Source organism: Topomyia yanbarensis, chromosome 1 (genome assembly GCF_030247195.1).
Source record: "Topomyia yanbarensis strain Yona2022 chromosome 1, ASM3024719v1, whole genome shotgun sequence".
NCBI classification, from domain to species: domain Eukaryota; kingdom Metazoa; phylum Arthropoda; class Insecta; order Diptera; family Culicidae; genus Topomyia; species Topomyia yanbarensis.
Genome location: NC_080670.1, coordinates 214,913,339 through 214,932,680, shown reverse-complemented (window position 1 = coordinate 214,932,680; position 19,342 = coordinate 214,913,339). Strand labels below are relative to the sequence as shown.

At 39.6% G+C, this 19,342-nt stretch overlaps 1 protein-coding gene across 1 annotated transcript in view; it reads right to left on the bottom strand.

Moving 5' to 3' along the window:
* The window catches only part of LOC131692291 (neuronal acetylcholine receptor subunit alpha-7-like), a 257,213-nt gene that overhangs the window by 136,825 nt on the left and 101,046 nt on the right, over positions 1–19,342 (bottom strand). Inside the window, exon 4 of the mRNA XM_058979263.1 lies at positions 16,568–16,612. Within this exon, the coding sequence (XP_058835246.1) occupies positions 16,568–16,612 (45 nt within the window). The remainder of the gene's footprint in view (positions 1–16,567; positions 16,613–19,342) is intronic.

The following is a 19,342-nucleotide window of genomic DNA, read 5'->3' as shown; positions in this document are numbered from 1 at the left end:
GGAAAATTTTACACGCTTTGGACCCGCAGGGGCATGACGAAGCTTTATAACAGATTTTATTTTTTCGCATGCACACTAATTCACACACACATTCACACATACAGGAGAAAGGCAGCCAGAAGTGTGAAATAAAAGTTTCAAATAATAGCCGCAGAAGTTTGAATAAGAGCCACTCTCGTGGCAATCGGAGTGCATTGGAGCAGGGTTAAAGCGGGAGAGTGCAGCTTTGTTTTACTCATATTGGTATTTGTGTCATGAGGGCAGCCCGTGAATCAAAAGCGAAAAGTACAATGGCAAAGTGAGGGATTTCATTCCGGAAGCAGACCCATGACTGAGTCGCGTTTTTTTTTATCCCGTAAAATCCAATTATGTATATAGAGGGAGAAAGTTTAAAGTGCTGATGCAAGGCGGAAAGTTTGTGGTAAGCCTTTTGGGTGGAATTGATTTTTTTTGTTTGGACAGACTTTTCCCGGATGCAGTTTGGCGAGATTTTTCATTCGCCCATTGAGTGCAGCTCCCAGGGAGGCATCGTTAAACCTTACGTCTTCTTCTCTTTCGCGAATGGCTTAACTTTCGTTGGACAACTAAATCATCATACATTTTCGCGTTTGAAAGTTCATGTCAGTTTGAATGAGGATAACCCTATTTTGAGAACACAATTTAACTTTATGCACGGTCATAGGAACCACCACCGCTATCAACAAAACAAATCGTCCGACCGTAGCAAATTGTACAACGGAACAAACTCTCGGAATAAAACACCCCTTCCCGCAAAATTTAAAATATGCATACGTCGTGGGATAAAAGTTTCTCATTCGTTCGCCGTACCAGGAACTGATCTGGACTCTAGTCGTTTTAAACGAGTCGATCACTAGATGTGGAAAGTTAACTGTACACGGTCAGCGCTTTTGAATGGTAATGGGACATGGTGGAAATGCTACAGACGACTAATGTAGTGGTGCTCCAATAGCTGATCTGGAAAGTAGGGCAGCCTCGCGAAGTGATGTGATTGACTTATTTGAAAATAAGTCGACCAAGTACGAAGATTATCGACTTATTACAGCAAATTTTGATGGTGCCCATGGAAGCATCTGCCAACCTTTCATATTCTGTTCATCCAAGCATGACTTTTAGTTTGGGCTGAAAATGTCTTCCATTGCAAAAAAGGGATTTTGATTTCTTCGCATAGCGAAAGAAAAAAATCATCGAAAAGCAGTAGTAAAAGACTGATGATTAATTTTAATAATAATCGTCAAGCGTTGCTAAGGTAGAAGCACTGGTTAAAAGAAGTGAACACATGTAAGTCCAAAAATTGGGGTTCACATCATCTGAAGCTGGCCTCACCCCTCTTATATGGGCCGTTTTGGTGGGTAATTGTGGGAAGTTTCTAAATAACATTATGAAAAAATAACAGCTCATGTTACAAAGAAGAAGAAATAATTTCCTTCTTTGTAACATGATCTGTTCGTTTCGACCTTGAATAATTCTAATAACACAAATTGATTCTTTTCGGCTGTGGAAATTTTAAAACGGTAAATCATTTCGGCAGCACAGTCACGGAAAAATTGCGTCGATTTTAATTTATCTTTGCTGACGTTTCGACCCGCGGTTGGGATCTTCTTCACGGCTCGACATGGTCGAATATTGTCGAACCCAACAACGGATCGAAACGTCGATGAAGGTAGATTAAAATCGATGCAATTTTTCGGTGACTGCACTGCCGAAATCATTACCTGTCCTTTTCCAACAATGCTGCATTATACCTAGGTCCACTCGCAAATAGGGTCCATAGAGGGAGCGGTAGCGACGTCAGACAATCGGCTATGTTTGAATATATTATTCAGCATCCTTGAAGTGAGATTTATATTAAGCAAATGGATTGTGACTTACTTTTGCAAACAAAAATCTAGGAAGCAGCAAGACTTAATTAATTTAAGAGTTAAATTCTCAAAATGGGTTTGGAAAAGCATTTTTTTTAAATATTCTACCGAATGTTCAATTTTTTTATCAACTACTCGACAAAAATAAATTATTTCACACGCTTATCCAAAATAAAACAACTGAATGGGTGTAATCAGAAGATTTTAGAAAACATCATTAATCCTTTCATGCCCAACTTTTTTCTTGTGCATGTAGGGTTTCAAAACTATTTTTTTCTTGAAAACGTTGGGGTCAAGAAACGCGAAAAGCCTTTTTTCATAAAGATAGGTGCATCCCTGGCAGTGCTAGAAGCTGCTCAATTTTTACCTTCTAATGCTCAATACAATTCTCCTAGAATATTTACAATAGTCCAATTGCTTGGAAAATATTGCCAAAGATAGTCAGTTTTCAATAATAGTGCAACATAACAAAGATATATTTAACATTCATTTCCCGTCGTCAACGTAAACTGTCCCTGGCAGCACTGCTCCAACGGAATCCAATCAGACTAATTGCAATAATGTCAGTTCTAGAGCTGATCCTTGTAACTGCTAATACTCAAATGAAAGACAATAGTCACATTTATTAGCCTTATTTGTTTTTGTGAGCAAATCTTGCCTCAATCAAAAGTTACAGCTGTTTAACAAGTTGTTGTCCACAAACAACATGGGCATGAACGGGTTAATCCTAAAAAATCGTCATAAACCATAAAATGACTTCAGAATTCTTCAGAAAGCTTTTAAATTCTTCCAAACTTTTCAAAAATCTTCAGAAGTTTCTAGGAGTTTCCAGGAGCCCTAAGTGATCTACCGAAGTCTTTATAATTCTTAAGAAGTCTTCAGATGGATTCAGAAGTCTTTAGAGGCCTCTGAAGCGCATGAAAATATTTAGCCCTTAACAGGGGGTTTCGTAAATATCTTTAAAAGTCTTCAGGGGAATTGGGGCATCTTCAGAAGCTTCTACAAACTACAGAAGGCTGAACAAAAATTTCAGCAGTCTTCAGGTCATCAAAAACCGTCAGAAGGCTTCAGTAGTTCTTAGTTATCTTCATAAGCCTTCAAAGCTTAGCTATAGGAACCGCATTTCTACTTCAGCCGCCCGTTCTGGAACACACGCTGTTTAGAGCCGCTCCTAACAGGAAGGACAGATGTCCTATCGGCACATAACCAAAAATCCCACCGCGATTGGTAACCTGATCTTTACTAAGGTTGTTCGTACACCAACCAGCAGGAAATAGAAGTTCTGTGCCAGAGGTGGATAATGACATAATGGAGTGTTATCTTGCATATGATACAGCTTCGCCATCAACATGGGACATCAAAGTTCCCCTGCAATAACCCAAACCATTGTATCAACAACGGACAAGGATACTCGACTCGTAGCAGGAAGTGTCCCAAATTTACTGAGGAGGGACAATTTTCCAAGAGACGCAGAGCTCTGATTCATCTACAAATAGATTTAGCAACCCCAAAAATTCTGGAGGAACTTTGTACTAAACAACAAAAACAACTGCAAGTGCCCATGGCAGAAATGACCAAACTGCGCAAAGCCGTCTCCGGGCTCCACCAAAAGTCGCCCTTCACTCCTTGGAGAACAGTCACCCTAACGAAACTTCCCACAAGGGAACAAAGTCCTAGAAGGCAAGTTCATCGCACCAACGTCGAATATCTGAAAGTCCCTCTTCTAAAACCACCATCGACATGACCCTGCCAATACCCGAGATAGTTTCCTGGTTCCATTTCAACTCACTTACCACCTCACCGAGCAAAAGAAGACAAAAAGGTTTCGCCCTTCTTTCTGGGGACTCCTCACCAAACGAAGAAACCGCTGGTAGGCGAGCACTACTAGACGGATTCGACAGAATCTGGGGAAGTAGACACTTCGCAGACAACTGGACAACCGCACTCACGATTCCCATCCTAAAGGGAATACGAGGGAACCAGGCAGCCCGAATAACATCCGACCCATCTGTCCCCTCCACTGCATTGGAAAGATGGAAGGAACGACGAATAATACGACAGCACGATAACGAGTGAGGGAGTGCTCCACCAGCTGTATCAATGAGGTGTTCGCGAAAACCTTGGCAGCTGTATCAAGCAGACTAACTCTCAGAGTAGGGACTGGCCAAAACCAATCGAACCTGTTTCGGGGAGAATGCGGTGCCGTAAGGGGTCACATTATTCTTGGTCAAGAGATCCGCACCATCAGTTCGTGTCGCCCGAGGTGAAATATGCGAACCGCACCCAACATCAACCGACGCCTGTTCTAAGGCCTTGAGATAACCAGTTTCAATTGGGAGGGTTTAATCGATAATCTGGAACCACTGTATCGAATTTACTGCTCAAAACCAACGCCGAAAATTGAAGAGTCATTGATTCTCCCGCTCCATGCAATCGCACAGTAGTCTGGCTGGTTCCGGCAGAGCAGCTGATTTTCCCAGAATCGTCAGCGACAAGTTCCTTCAAATGATCGAACGCAAATAATAACTGTTACGGAAACAAACACTCCACATACACATTGAACGGACGAATTTGTGATATTTAAAAGTGCTAATCGCAGTATGCTGTGCGTTTGACTATCATCCTTCGATTGTTTACTTTTTTGTACCGTTTAGAATTGGCGCTTCCAAAATGTCGCGATTTGAGAATGAAGTGAACATTAAGATTTTGAACAGTGCCGAAGCACTTTGGAATTCATTATGTGAGAATAAAGTTTATTATTAACAAGTTTGTTGGATGGACAAGCCAGGAAGAAGCAGAAAACCATATTTTTCAACCCGGAATAGATTCAAAAAGCGGTATTTCTAATTAGAACGCATTAATCAATCTCGATACGTGATTTGGCCTATAAAGCGAGAACGAGTGACGGAATGATCCAACGTATCAAGAAACGGAACAACTTGAAAACCTTAAAAATTCAGAAAGTCGCCAAACAAAGTTCAGAACAAAACCGGCCCGGGTGCACGTATTTTGATGGACGATGCGACAATGTGAAAGGATGCTCAACAACCCTTCCAGGTCCACAATATTACACGAGAGCGTCGTAGAGGAAGATGTAAACGATGTGGACATCTCGATTCAAGCGGAGAAATTTAATCTAGTGTTGGTATGGCAAGCGGTTTGAAGTACACAACAAAGTTTCCCGTGACATTTTCAATCTTCCGGTCGCTGTTTCACCTGGGGGTCTAGATGTCGCACCTTGTAGGGAAAAGGGCTACCAATTTTTTCCATAACAAAGCTGAACATTGGTTTGAGACGACCTTTGTCGAAATTGCTGGCCCGTATAAATTTGCCAGATGGAAAACAAAAGAACAAAAGCGAGAAAATTAGACGAAAAGGTTGGATGAAAGGTCAAATCACCTGGGATGTAATCGATTAAATGACGCGGGATGGCTTCGCTGGGTGACTCAATTCCGCTACGGGTGGATAATTTCCAGTTCACTTTAAGAAGAAAAGGTTTCTTTTTCGGTTCTAAATCTCATTTAAACTTTCACGATTAAACATAGAAATAAAACATAAACACAAGATCCGCAACAGCTTGATACCCTCTCGCCTGCTATGATCCCAGCAGTAGTTGTGAATCGTTTGAATCTCATCGCCATCTGACAGATTAGCCAACACATGCCCAATCCGGTGACAAAGGACACTAAAGAGAACCGTAACTCACTTCACCCGATAGCTGCTGCTGTGAGAACCGATAAAAATGCAAATTTATCACACCAATGGCGATGGCAACAACAACAATAACAATGATAAGCTGATACTGCGTTTCACCCTAGAGCGAAAGCGGGAGAATCCGGAAAGCAGCTGCAAAATTGACTGGTTCGGTGCTCGGAAACCGCCAGAAGGCGACAGTCAGCCAACGAAAAGTCAACATAATAATGGTCTTATCGATTTAACTTTCGATAATAAATCTGGCTTCTCCCAGGGATGGCGTAAATCTCAGAACCGGTTCGACCCACGCTCCCGATTTGGTGCTGATGGTGGTCGGTCATTCTGACTCCGTGTGCCTCTACCATACGAGAACAGAAACGGCCTGGGAACGGGGATTGAGAAAAAAAAACACTGTTTGAAAAGCGACCGACGCTGTAAACTCGATTACATTTCCCTCTTGCTTCTTGGCTGGGGGAGGGCGGGATTGGTTAGGAAGGAGAGAAGGAGGAGGAAGTGGCTGAAAGCGACACTGAAAGCTTATCCCTTTTGCTTCTGGTAGTCGGTTGGTTGGCTGACGATGATCGCCGGAAGGCATCCGAAACGGAGCATTCTGTGTGACCACGGCGAGAAAGAGAGAGAGAGAGAGAGGCCATCTCGTCATCGCTTTTGTATGCGGGACAGTGTTAAATCGATGCCGAGAGCTCCAACCGGGTGTTGAAGGGGTGGCAAAAACATTTCGATTTTTTGGTTTTCAAACTGTGTTGTTTCTATCGAACAAGTTACTATATTTGAAATGTTCTCAAAGGTGCATGCACGAGCCATTTCACGTGAACTACACCACTCGCTCAAAAATTTTAGAATTTCTAAAATTGAAGACAAATGTTTGGTTTGGCAAGCAATTTGCACTTGCGATTTCCTTTTTTTGTTGAAATAACAGTGGATCCCTTGAAAAAAACTTCCTTCTAGTTTCAATAACCCAACAATAATAAGTAGATGAAACCCCCCAAAATGCCTCCTTCCTTTTTTCCAACCAAAATTAATTCCGCCGAACGAAACGTTTCAACCCTGTAATCCCCAGCAGTAGTGAGCTATTGAGACAACAGCGTTCGTTTATTGTCCGCAGAATTTATGCTTTCTAGTTCGCATAAACGGGTTTGGGTTCGAGGAATAACGCCGAGGCGATCCGAGTTTTCTCGTGGAAAATCTATCACCTTCCCTACCTTTACCACTTTCATGTGAAAAGGCAGGAGGGGAAAAAGTGCTGAGCTGACGCGATTGCGAACAGTAGTTTCTGCATGCAGGTCTGCTGGGACGATCGATTCATACGTACTCCGTGTCTCGAATTGAAACTAGCCAGCGAGTTTGTCCGGTTTGGTGCGGGGGAGCGGGATTCTGCGGCTGAAGTTGGGAACCGACATGGAAGGCTAGCGAATGGTTTCAATGACGACTTGTGGATATATTAAATAGGGTGTTGTATTAAGATAAGTTTTAAGCTTCTATATTTAAAGGATATTTAGAAAATTTGACAACGCCTTCCTTCCTGTAGACTTCAAAAGACCTCTGGAGACGTCTGAAAACTATTGAAGATCTTTGAAAACGTTTGGAGGTTTCTGAAGACTTTCGAAGACAGGTGGAGGCTTCCAAAGACTGTATGATGACTAAAGACTTATTAAGACTTCTGCATACTTGATAAAACTACCCAAGGCTCCTTAGTTTCCTAAAAATCTCATAACATCGCAAAAACGCTTCTGAGTTCTGAAGATTTCAGAAAATCGTAAAATACTTATGAAGACTTTTAAGACTTCTGGGGCCACCTGAGGGCTTCTGTAGACTTCTGTAGATTTCTGAAGATTTCTCAATACTTTGCATACTTGATAAGACTTCTGAACACTTTTACATCAAAAGATTTCTGAAGACTTTTGAAGTATTCTAAAAACTCCTAAGGCTTCTGAACAACTCAAAAATCAATTCTGCAGACCTCTGAAAACTAATGAGGACACCCGAAGACGTCAGGAGGTATCAGAAGACATCTAAAGACTTCAGATGACCTTCGAAGACTCCTGAAGGTCCCTAGAATTTTCTGAAGACTTCATATGACATGGTGATGCCATGATAAATCTTGAACGAGAGTGACTTCTCCGGGAAGTGACCTGAAGACTAAGTAAGGCGACGATGAACAGTGTGGTCTTGTGTCAAGATTTCGGGAGGTTTCTTGAACCCGTTCGAATTTCGTAGGGGACTAAGACAAAATGATGGGTTGTCCTGCCTGCTATTTAATATAGCACTCGACGGGAAGATCCAGGATCAATATACAGGGAAGCCTCCAACGAGGTCCGGGCAGCTCGTGTTCTTTGCTGACGATGTGGATACAATCGGTAGAAACATGGAAACGGGAGCAGACTGGTATATCCGACTGAAACGCTAAACACCCTTAGTAGTACTGAAGGTATGTTGTGTCTAAGAAGAGATACATGCCGTCACTGCGAGCCGTTGATCAAGCGCTGAATTTGCGCCACATGACTTGAGACAACGATCTAACACGTTGAATCAGTTTAGCAGGTGACTTGATTAGAATATTCGTTTATTCTACGAAAATAGTTGATGAGTTGGATACGCATGGTCCCAGTCTAGGAGTCGTCTCTCCTCGAGTTTTGAAAGTAAGTAATCGAGAGTGAAGTATTCCAGCTCAATACGACAAGACAACGTAGACACCGAGTCCGTCCCCTTGCTTGGACGCGTCAAAAAACCTAATATTCTAGGGAGCCGATTCCGGTCGAGAGTTCGACTTTCTGGCCATGAAGCTGGTAGCCTTCAGCATCTCCATCAGTTGTTTAGATGAATTCCAGTTATCCTCAGCGTCTTCGAGGTTGTCCTCCAATTGAACTCTGAAGATTTCTGAAGCCGTCTGACGACTTCTGAATATTTCTGAAGCACTTTGGAGGCTTCTTAAACTTTTGAAGACTTATTAAGCCTTCTGGAGACTTGTGTAGATTACTGAAGACCTCCGACGATTTCCGAAGACGTCTGAAAGCTACCGAAGATTTACGGTGACTTCTGCGAACTGCTGGAGTTTACCAAAGTCGTATGGACACTTCTAAAGACTCCCGAAAACTTCTAAAAAATTCTCATGACTACTGAAGACTTTGTAGGACTTCTACAGATTGCTGGAAATGTATTCGTCTGAGGATGTATGAAGGGTTTCAATGACTTCAGCAGATTTTTTAAGACTTCTAAAGCTCTGCTTAGACTTCTGAAAATTTCTGAAGACTCTTGGAGACTTAGGTCTGAATTTTTTTGAAGACTTCAGCAAACTTCTGAATACCTCGAAGAATTTCCATTGAGGTCAGAAGTTTTCCAATGAGTTTCTGAAAACTCATAGACTTCAGAAGATGTATGGTTTAAAGACGTCTGAAGACTTCTGAAGACCTCTAAAGAGCTGTTGAGACCCCAAAAATCTTCTAAAAATTTTTAAAGGCTTCCAAAGACTAAAATAATCAATTTTGTGAATATACTTGTTACGGGGGTGCATAATTCTCGCCTGGATAACCCTAGTTAGAAAAATGTACATAACAAAATTTATTCCGGACGCCAGTTCTCTGATATTATCTTCGGTGAATATTTCGGAGATGGATAAGTTTATCCGTCTGATTTTGCGGCATGAGTACCGCACTGCCTCGGGTAACAACAATTCCTCTTTCGATGGATTCAAGCGCCAGGTCGATTTCCACCAGAGAATGCAGTGGTAGATCGTCGCTGATACACAACGACTCACTGAAGCACTTCCTCGTTGGCACGATGGTAGTTTTGTCGTCAGCCCAACCAAAAACTGGTCTGACGACAACTCGTTGAGAACAACCGGTGAATTATCAGTGGCGATGTTGGTGATAAAAGTTTCTGAACTGAAGTCTTTGCAGGACTTCTGGAGACTTTAAAATTCAGAGGATTTTTGAAGACTTCTGAGGATGTATGAAGGCTTCTGAGGACTTTTGAACATTTCTGAAAACTTTTAAAGATTTCTAAAGTCACCTGGAGGCTCCTAAAAAGTTCTGACGATCATGGCTTGTGAAGACTTCTCAAGATTTCTAAAGACGTCTGCAGGCTGCCGAAATCTTCTCAGAACTTCTTGGTACTCATGAAGACTTCCGAAGGCCTCTGAAGAGTTCTCAAGGTTTCTTAGTATGGCTAATGATTTCTTAGAACATATTCTAAATCCAGAAGTCTTCTGAAGACTATCGAAGATTTTTGAAAATTTCTGAAGACCTTTGAAGACGCCTGGAGGGTTCTAAAGACTTCTGAAAAGCTATTAAGATCTTTGAAGACTTCTGAAGATTTCAAATCACTTCTTAAAACATTTAAGGGCTTCTGAAGGATTCTGAAATCTTCTGAGGATTTCTGATGCCAACTTAAGTTATTTCGGCACTTCTGGAGACTTTTTAAGGCTTCAGAAGATTGTTGAAGACTTTTGAACATTTCTGAAAACGTTTAAAGATTTTTGAAGTCGCCTGGAGGCTCTCAAAAAACTTCTGAAGACTTCATTGCTAATGAAGACTTCTGAAGATTTCCAAAGTCTTCCAAAGATGTATGGGGGCTTCCGAAAACTTCTGAGCACTTTTTGGGACTCATGAAGACTTCCGAAGGCCTCTGAAGATTTCCAAGGAATTGTCAATATATCTAATTATTTTAGATTATTTAGATATCTGAAGTGGCCTGGAGGCTTCTAAAAACTTCTGAAGACTTCTACAGATTTCCAAAGACGTATGCAGGCTTCCGAAAGCTTCTGAGCACTTCTTGGGAATCATGGAGACTTCCGAAGGCCTCTGAAGATTTCTAAAGATCTCCTAATATACCTAATGCTTTCTTAAAACATTTTAGAACTTCTGACGTCTTCTGTTTGACTTTCGAAGACCTCTGAAGATTTCTGAAAATTTATGAAAATTTATCCGTTTAAAGATGTATGAAAAGTTATAAAGACTTCAGCAGACTTTTTAACCCTCAAAAAGGCAACGGTCTCAGACCGGCTAGTTGCAGTTCTCTAGTTTCAATGAGCTTGTAATTTGAAATATAAATGATCAAGCGTTTTCGGGCTGTCGATTTTCTCACTGACAAAACGAAAAAAAGAGGCTTTTGACCTCATTGGGACTATGGAGCGATGCTTCTTGAAACAAGAATTTTACCTAGCCTTTTTGAGGATTAAGACTTTTAAAGCCCTTTTTAGACTTCTGAAGACTTGTGAAAATTTTTAAAGACCGCAGACAATTTCTGAAAACGGCTAAAGGCTTCTGAAGATTTATGGAGACTTATGAGAGTTTCCGAATGTTCCCGAAATCAAATCGAAACTTTTAAAGGCTTCTGAACTCTTCTAAAAATTTCTGATGACTACTGAAGAATTTTTAGGACTTCTAGAGACTCTTAAGACTTCTGAAGATTGAATTTCTGAAGACTTTTGTCTAAAAACTTTTTAAAACTTCTCAAGGCTTCGCAGAATTCTGAAGACCTCTTAAGATTTCCGAACACTTCTGAAGACTCCTGAATATTTTGGAAGATTTTTCTAAGATGTTTGGAATTGAATGGAAGCTTGTAAATACTTATGTGTACCCTTTGAAAATGTCTGCAGATTTCGGGATAGGAGGATTTCTAGACTTAAGAAAGGCTTTTTAGGACTTGAGATTTCCTAGACTTCTGAATTTGTTTTGTACTTTTATGAAGATGCCTGGATGTTTCGAAAGATTTCTGAACACCTAATAAAACTGCTGGATTTCCAATACGGACTCCTGAGAACTTCTGAAGATTTCCGAAGTCGCATGAAGGCTTCTAAGGGCTTCTGAATGGTTCTGAAGACTTTAGCACTTCTGGAGACTTTTTAAGACTTCTGGAGATTTATCCGTCAGAAGATATACGAAGAGTTCTAAAGACTTCAGCGGACTTCTTAAGACTTATAAAGCCTGTTTAAACTTCTGAAGACTTGTGAAGATCTTTAAAGACCGCCGACGATTTTCGAAAACTTCTGAAGGCTTCTGAAGATTTATGGAGAACTTTCGAACGTTTCCGAAATCGAATGGAAACTTCTAAATACTTATGAACTCTTTTAAAAAAAATTAGGGCTTCTAGAGTCTCTTAAGACTTCTGAATATTTATCCGTCAGAAGATGTATGAAGGTTTCCAAAGACTTTAGCAGACCTCTGAAGATTTCTGAAGTAATCTGTAGGCTTCTAAAACATCTAAAGACTTATTAAGACTTCTGAGAACACTTCTGAAGACTTACGTCTGAAAACTTTTTAGGATTTAGAGACTTCGCGGACCTTTGAAGAAGTCTGTAGGTTTCCAGATACTTCTGAAGATTTCGGAAGAATTTTGAAGACTTCTAACGTTGCATGGAAGCTTGTGAAAACTTCCGAAGATTTATTTGGGGTTCTGAAGACTTCTGAAAATTTCTGGAAAGTTCCAAAGATTTCTGGAGATTTCAGAAGATTTCAGAAGATTTTAAAAGATTTCTGAAGTTACATGGAAGCTTGTAAAGATTCGGAAGATTTATTCAAATTTCTGAAGACTTCTGAAGACTATAGGACTTCTGGAGGCTGTGCACAAATTTTCCAAAGTCTTCTGCAGATGTACGGAAACTTTATTTATCCGTCTGAAGATGTGTGAAGAGTTCCAAAGACTTCAGCAGATTTCTTAAGACTCATAAAGTCCTATTAAGACTTCTGAAGACTTGTGAAGAATCTTTAAGGACCACCACCGATTTCCGATATCTTCTGAAAGCTTCTGAAGATTTATGCAAACTTCTGAGAATTTCCGAACGTTTCCTAAATCGAATGAAAACTTCTAAATGCTTCTCTGAACACTTCTTAAAAAATTTAGGACTTCTAGAGACTTTTAAGACTTCTGAATATTTGACCGTCTGAAGATGTATAAAGCATTCTAAAGACTTTAGCAGACCTCTGAAGATTTCTGAAGTAATCTGTAGGCTTCTAAAACATCTAAAGACTTATTAGGACTTCTGAGAACACTTCTGAAGACTTATGTCTGGAAACTTTTTAGGATTTAGAGACTTCGCAGACTTCTGAAGATGTCTGTAGGTTTCCGGATACTTCTGAAAATTTCGGAAGAATTTTGAAGATTTATTAGGATTTCTGAAGACTTTTGAAAATTTCTGGATTTCCGGAGATTTCTGAAGATTTTAAAAGATTTCTGAAGTTTCATGGAAGTTTGTAAATATTCGGAGGATTTATTCAAATTTCTGAAGACTTCTGAAGACTATAGGACTTCTGGAGGCGGTGTACAAATTTTCCAAAGTCTTCTGCAGATGTACGGAAACTTTATTTATCCGTCTGAAGATGTGTGAAAAGTTCTAAAGACTGCAGCAGACTTCTTAAGACTCATAAAGTCCAATTAAGACTTCTGAAGACTTGTGAAGAATCTTTCAAGACCACTGACGATTTTCGAAAACTTCTGAAGGCTTCTGAAGATTTATGGAGACATCTGAGAATTTCCGAACGTTTCCTAAATCGAATGAAAACTTCAAAATCCTTCCGAACCCTTCTAAAAAAATTTAGGACTTCTAGAGTCTGTAAGGACTTTTGAATATTTATCCGTCTGAAGATGTATTAAGGATTCTAAAGACTTTAGTAGACCTACGAAGATTTCTGAAGTAATCTGTAGGCTTCTAAAACATCTAAAGACTTATTAGGACTTCTGAGAACACTTCTGAAGACTTATGTCTGAAAACTTTTTAGAACTTAAAGACTTCGCAGACTTCTGAAGATGTCTGTAGGTTAAGGGAGACTTCTAAAGATTTCGGAAGAATTTTGAAGACTTCTATCTAACTTATTAGGGTTTCTGAAGACTTCTTAAGTCTTTTGGAAACTTCCAAAGATTTCCGGAGACTTCTGAAGATTTCGGAAGATTTTTGAAGACCTCTGAAGTTGCATGAAAGTTTGTAAAGATTCGAATAATTTATTTAAATTTCAGAAGACTTCTGGAGACTGTGTACAACTTTTCCAAAGTCTTCTGAAGATGTATGGAAACTTTAGAACATGTATAGACATTTCAAAAGATGTATGTATCTTTTGAAAGTGCCTGAATATTCCGGGTTAGTTTTGAGGATTTCTGAGGATTTCCGAAGATTAATAATCGTTTTGAAAACTTTTTAGGACTCAAGACTTTTTTAGACCGATGAAAATTTCTGAAGACTCAAGAAGATTTCTGAAAATTCAGGCCATTTCTGAAGACGTCTGGAGATTTCTGAATACTTTTAAGACTACTGAACTTCTGAAGATTTTTAATAGTTTTTTAGGACTTCTAAAGACGTCCGAAATTGTTTGAAGATTCCTGAGGGTTTCTAACGACTATTCAAGGAAAGATTGCGAAAACCCTTGAGTCAAACTACCTAGAAAGGAAGCATGTTTTAGCGTATTGAAAGATTCAATAAATTCAAAGCATCAAATCAAGTATCGGCTATTGTTCAAAAAGAGACACAATCAAACATAAAGTTTAAAAACGTTCAAAAAATAATTAACTTTCATTTTAAAGAACTGCTCATGCATAAAAGAAGGAAAAATTTCATAGATTGAGGAAGGATACTGAAAAGATCATTGGATTTACTTTTGCTTCTGCTTCTCTTTTGCTTTCGGGTTTACTACAATTTATTCGGCATAATAAACAACCCACTTACTAAATAAAAAATTGATGACAATGCCTAAAAAACAAAATTCTCCTACATCATTCGTTTCCAGGTACACCGAATGCATCAATCATTCACTACATGATTACACGACAAAGCTTCAAAGGATACAACCCCTCCGGCTCCCCGGCTCGCGAACCGAAGAATGATTTAACCTGTCACGGAAAAATGACGCTCGAATCAAATGAATAAAAATCACCCTTCACAAAAAACCCCATTCTCAATTCGACGTGTCTCGATAATAAATTGCACGCAGCCTTCCTCGTTCAGCTGTTGCTGTCATGGAACCGCTCCGCTTCGCCCCGACTGCTACCCCATCCATTCCCGAACCCAGTAAGCGAGGATGACAATGACAGCGCACCTACTACGATTGCAACTCGTCGACACCAGTAGCAGCAGCAGCAGCAGTAGCATCATCAGAAACAGCAGTTGCAATAAAGCGATGACGATAATGATGACGAGCGAGCAGAACGACAACGACGACGACGACGACTACTAGGATTGCTTGGATCGAGATCCCGTACCAGCATTTGACAGCTCTACCGCTTCTCTGCTGGTTCGGAATCGGATTTATGACTGTGCGATTCATTCCAACTGCACCGGATGCAAACGCGCTGAAATATAGATATGATTCCAGAACCAGCAGAGCAGTGGCAGGATCGAATAGGTAGACAATTGAAAATTGTGGTTGACATGTTGGGAATGTGTGTTTGGCGCGTTACACCTTCCCCCCATCACAGTCTCTGTCTGCACACAACGCATCAGCCAGAAGTCAACCCAGTCAGGCAGCCAGCGACAATAATAATGGTTTTAGGGAACTATCGGCTGCAGAAAGCAACACAGCCGAGCGTTGTGTACAGTCACGAGTTTCGTTGTGTTGTGAAATCTATAGCTCAGCTGGAAATAGATTGCTGTTTGTTGTGGTTTTGAGATGATGGCATTCACAAACCATGCCAGGTAAGTTCTGTTCGTTCGTTTCGAATTTAATGTACCGCGAAATGTGGTTTTCATGTTGCGAGAGGAGTTTCTGGTCGGATAGTGGAACGGAGTTTGCGAGGGAAGGACGTTCAGCAGGAACAAAGTTAGCGCACCGCAGGTGGAAAGTTTCTACTGGAACGGGATATTAAATTCAACCAGTTGATTAACCTTTCGGGAGCATACCATAATCGATCGTCTGAGTTTCGCTACGCCACATCGGGCAGTGATGCGAGAGAATTCTACAATATCGAAAATAGTCTAAGCCATGTCAAAATCGATGCCGTTGAAATAGAAAGGTACAATATAAGGGTGCAGTTGACTTCCTTGTGGTTTTGAATCGCAGCCAAATGGATGTTGCAATTCCAAATATGGGTCAATCCGACCAACAGAGTTCATTTCATCTATCGAAAAAGCTTCAATCCGTTTGAAAACTCTATTCGTTCAGATGCAAAAAGAACCCATTCCCACATGCCACATTTCGTCACGTGTCACTTGCAAAACAGACCGTCATTTTCTGCTGCTGCAGATGCTACCGCCATCCACCAGATGAATATAACCAATCCTGCACTATATCAAGTGCGTGCGAAGGATCTCTTCGCATCTGGAGCTGAGACCGTACATGTACACACACATTCACATAATAGAACAGAACAGTCGTCGATGCGTCCTCGGATGTGTGCCGTTAAGCATAGCCATCTGGCGAAAACGGCTCATTTCCCGGTTCAGGCAGCGCACATAAATGATAAGCGTCCGGGAATGGTCCTCTGCACACTCTGGTTCTGCGAATGGCGTGCGTTGATGGCGGTTGCATTCGGGAACGACCGAACGAACGGACGACGCGAGGTCTGCAATTTATGAGCGTTGCCTATTTGCGCTGCACTTGACTCGAGGTGGGTTGTTGTAAATATTGCCTGCATGATAGTACGGAAGAATTGCATTATACATTTCACTGCCGGTCGCGCTGTCCGGATGGCCGAATATTAGCTTTGAAACGTTGTTTGAAGGTTTAAATTGGAAACGAGATTATTGTTGGGAAATGGTAAAAAAAAAGTTCATCTGCTTCAAATAGTAGGCCGAGAAATAAACGAGTTTGTTTACATTTCACAAATTCGCATCCAATTACTCTCGATCAAAGTTTCTCATCCATCCGGCATGGCTTGCTACGATGGGCATTGTAATACCGAACAATCACTTGACAGCTTCACCCAATCGTTCATGGGCGCAGTTTACTATGCTATCCTTCCGAAGTAAACAGTTTCATTTTTTTTCGCTCGCAGACGTCAAAGTTTTTCCTTACCCAGGTCCGACTCCAGAAAATGAAAAAAAAATTACTTACCAATTTCAGCCAAATGTTGGTGATCAGCAGTTGATTCTTTTCGTCCTGTGAAGCGAGAGAAAAAGAACAGCGAATTAGTAATGCTGATGGAAAGGGGGACCGAGAAATATAGTAAATTAAAAGTGATTTTTCAAAAAATGCCACAGTCATCGTCATTCTTGAGTCCGTTCTTTTCTCTTGTTCCTCTTGTTCGGCGGCAGGGTGCGAGCTGTGCCGGAAGAAAAATGAAGAAAAAACTAGACGTGGGCCCAACAACGAAGATTAAGTGCTTGTTCGCTTGGTCCTAATGAGAAGCTCTTGCAGAAGCTGCAGTAGCCGAATCGTTCTGTGCTTTTACTGGGATTCCACAGCAAGGCTCAGTTTTGGTGGGCAAGAATCCGACATCCGTCGGTTGTCTGTGGAATTCGGTTCACTCGAGTGAGTGAGTGGTTTGGAGCGGTACTTCAATCAGTGACTGACTGGCTGGCTGGCTGAGTACCACTTTTTGCTGCTAGTGAAGTGATTTGTAGCGTTTGGTGAGTAGGAAAATGTTGCGAGTACAGTTCTTTGTACATAAAGTTTCACTTTGATTAAAATAGAGACGAGTGAAGAAGGTGCTGAACAGCAAATTGAAGTCCTCAAGTTTTAGGAGCTGGAAGGTGGACACTGTAAGTTGAAAACTGAAAAACTGGAAGCGGGAAACAGAAAATTGAAAACTGGGACTGTAAACAGGGAATCGAAAACTGGAAACTGAAAATTGGGAGCTGGAAACAGGACTCGAAAAACTATTAATTGAAACCAGGAAACCAGAGACTAGAAACTGAAAAGTGAAAACCAAGGAGCCTGGAAATTGGGAACTAGAAATTGAGAACAGGCAACTGCAAATTGAAGACAAGAAATTTGTAGCTAGGAACTGTACTTGAAATTGGAAATTGGTCAGAGATTTGAAATGGCAAATGAAAAGTGGGAAAATGTTCATGTTTTCATGTTCAAACATGAATCATGTTTTCATGTTCAAACATGAATCATGTTTTCATGTTCAAACATGAACCATGTTTTCATGTTCAAACATGAATCATGTTTTCATGTTCAAACATGAATCATGTTTTCATGTTCGAACATGAAAACATGATTCATGTTCGAACATGAATCATGTTTTCATGTTCAAACATGAAAACATGAATCATGTTTTCATGTTCAAACATGAATCATGTTTTCATGTTCAAACATGAATCATGTTTTCATGTTCGAACATGAATCATGTTTTCATGTTCAAACATGAATCATGTTTTCATGTTCAAACATGAATCATGTTTTCATGATCAAACATGAATCATGTTTTCATGTTCAAACATGAATCATGTTTTCATGTTCAAACATGAATCATGTTTTCATGTTCAAACATGAATCATGTTTTCATGTTCGAACATGAAAACATGATTCATGTTCGAACATGAATCATGTTTTCATGTTCAAACATGAAAACATGAATCATGTTTTCATGTTCAAACATGAATCATGTTTTCATGTTCAAACATGAATCATGTTTTCATGTTCGAACATGAATCATGTTTTCATGTTCAAACATGAATCATGTTTTCATGTTCAAACATGAAAACATGATTCATGTTCGAACATGAATCATGTTTTCATGTTCAAACATGAAAACATGAATCATGTTTTCATGTTCAAACATGATTCATGTTTTCATGTTCAAACATGAATCATGTTTTCATGTTCAAACATGAATCATGTTTTCATGTTCGAACATGAATCATGTTTTCATGTTGAAACATGAATCATGTTTTCATGTTCAAACATGAATCATGTTTTCATGTTCGAACATGAATCATGTTTTCATGTTCAAACATGAATCATGTTTTCATGTTCAAACATGAATCATGTTTTCATGTTCAAACATGAATCATGTTTTCATGTTCAAACATGAATCATGTTTTCATGTTCGAACATGAATCATGTTTTCATGTTCAAACATGAATCATGTTTTCATGTTCAAACATGAATCATGTTTTCATGTTCAAACATGAATCATGTTTTCATGTTCGAACATGAAAACATGATTCATGTTCGAACATGAATCATGTTTTCATGTTCAAACATGAAAACATGAATCATGTTTTCATGTTCAAACATGAATCATGTTTTCATGTTCGAACATGAAAAGATGATTCATGTTCGAACATGAATCATGTTTTCATGTTCAAACATGAAAACATGAATCATGTTTTCATGTTCAAACATGAATCATGTTTTCATGTTCAAACATGAATCATGTTTTCATGTTCAAACATGAATCATGTTTTCATGTTCGAACATGAATCATGTTTTCATGTTGAAACATGAATCATGTTTTCATGTTCAAACATGAAAACATGAATCATGTTTTCATGTTCAAACATGAATCATGTTTTCATGTTCAAACATGAATCATGTTTTCATGTTCAAACATGAATCATGTTTTCATGTTCAAACATGAATCATGTTTTCATGTTCAAACATGAATCATGTTTTCATGTTCAAACATGAATCATGTTTTCATGTTCAAACATGAATCATGTTTTCATGTTCAAACATGAATCATGTTTTCATGTTCAAACATGAATCATGTTTTCATGTTCGAACATGAATCATGTTTTCATGTTCGAACATGAATCATGTTTTCATGTTTTCATGTTCAAACATGAATCATGTTTTCATGTTCGAACATGAATCATGTTTTCATGTTCAAACATGAATCATGTTTTCATGTTCGAACATGAATCATGTTTTCATGTT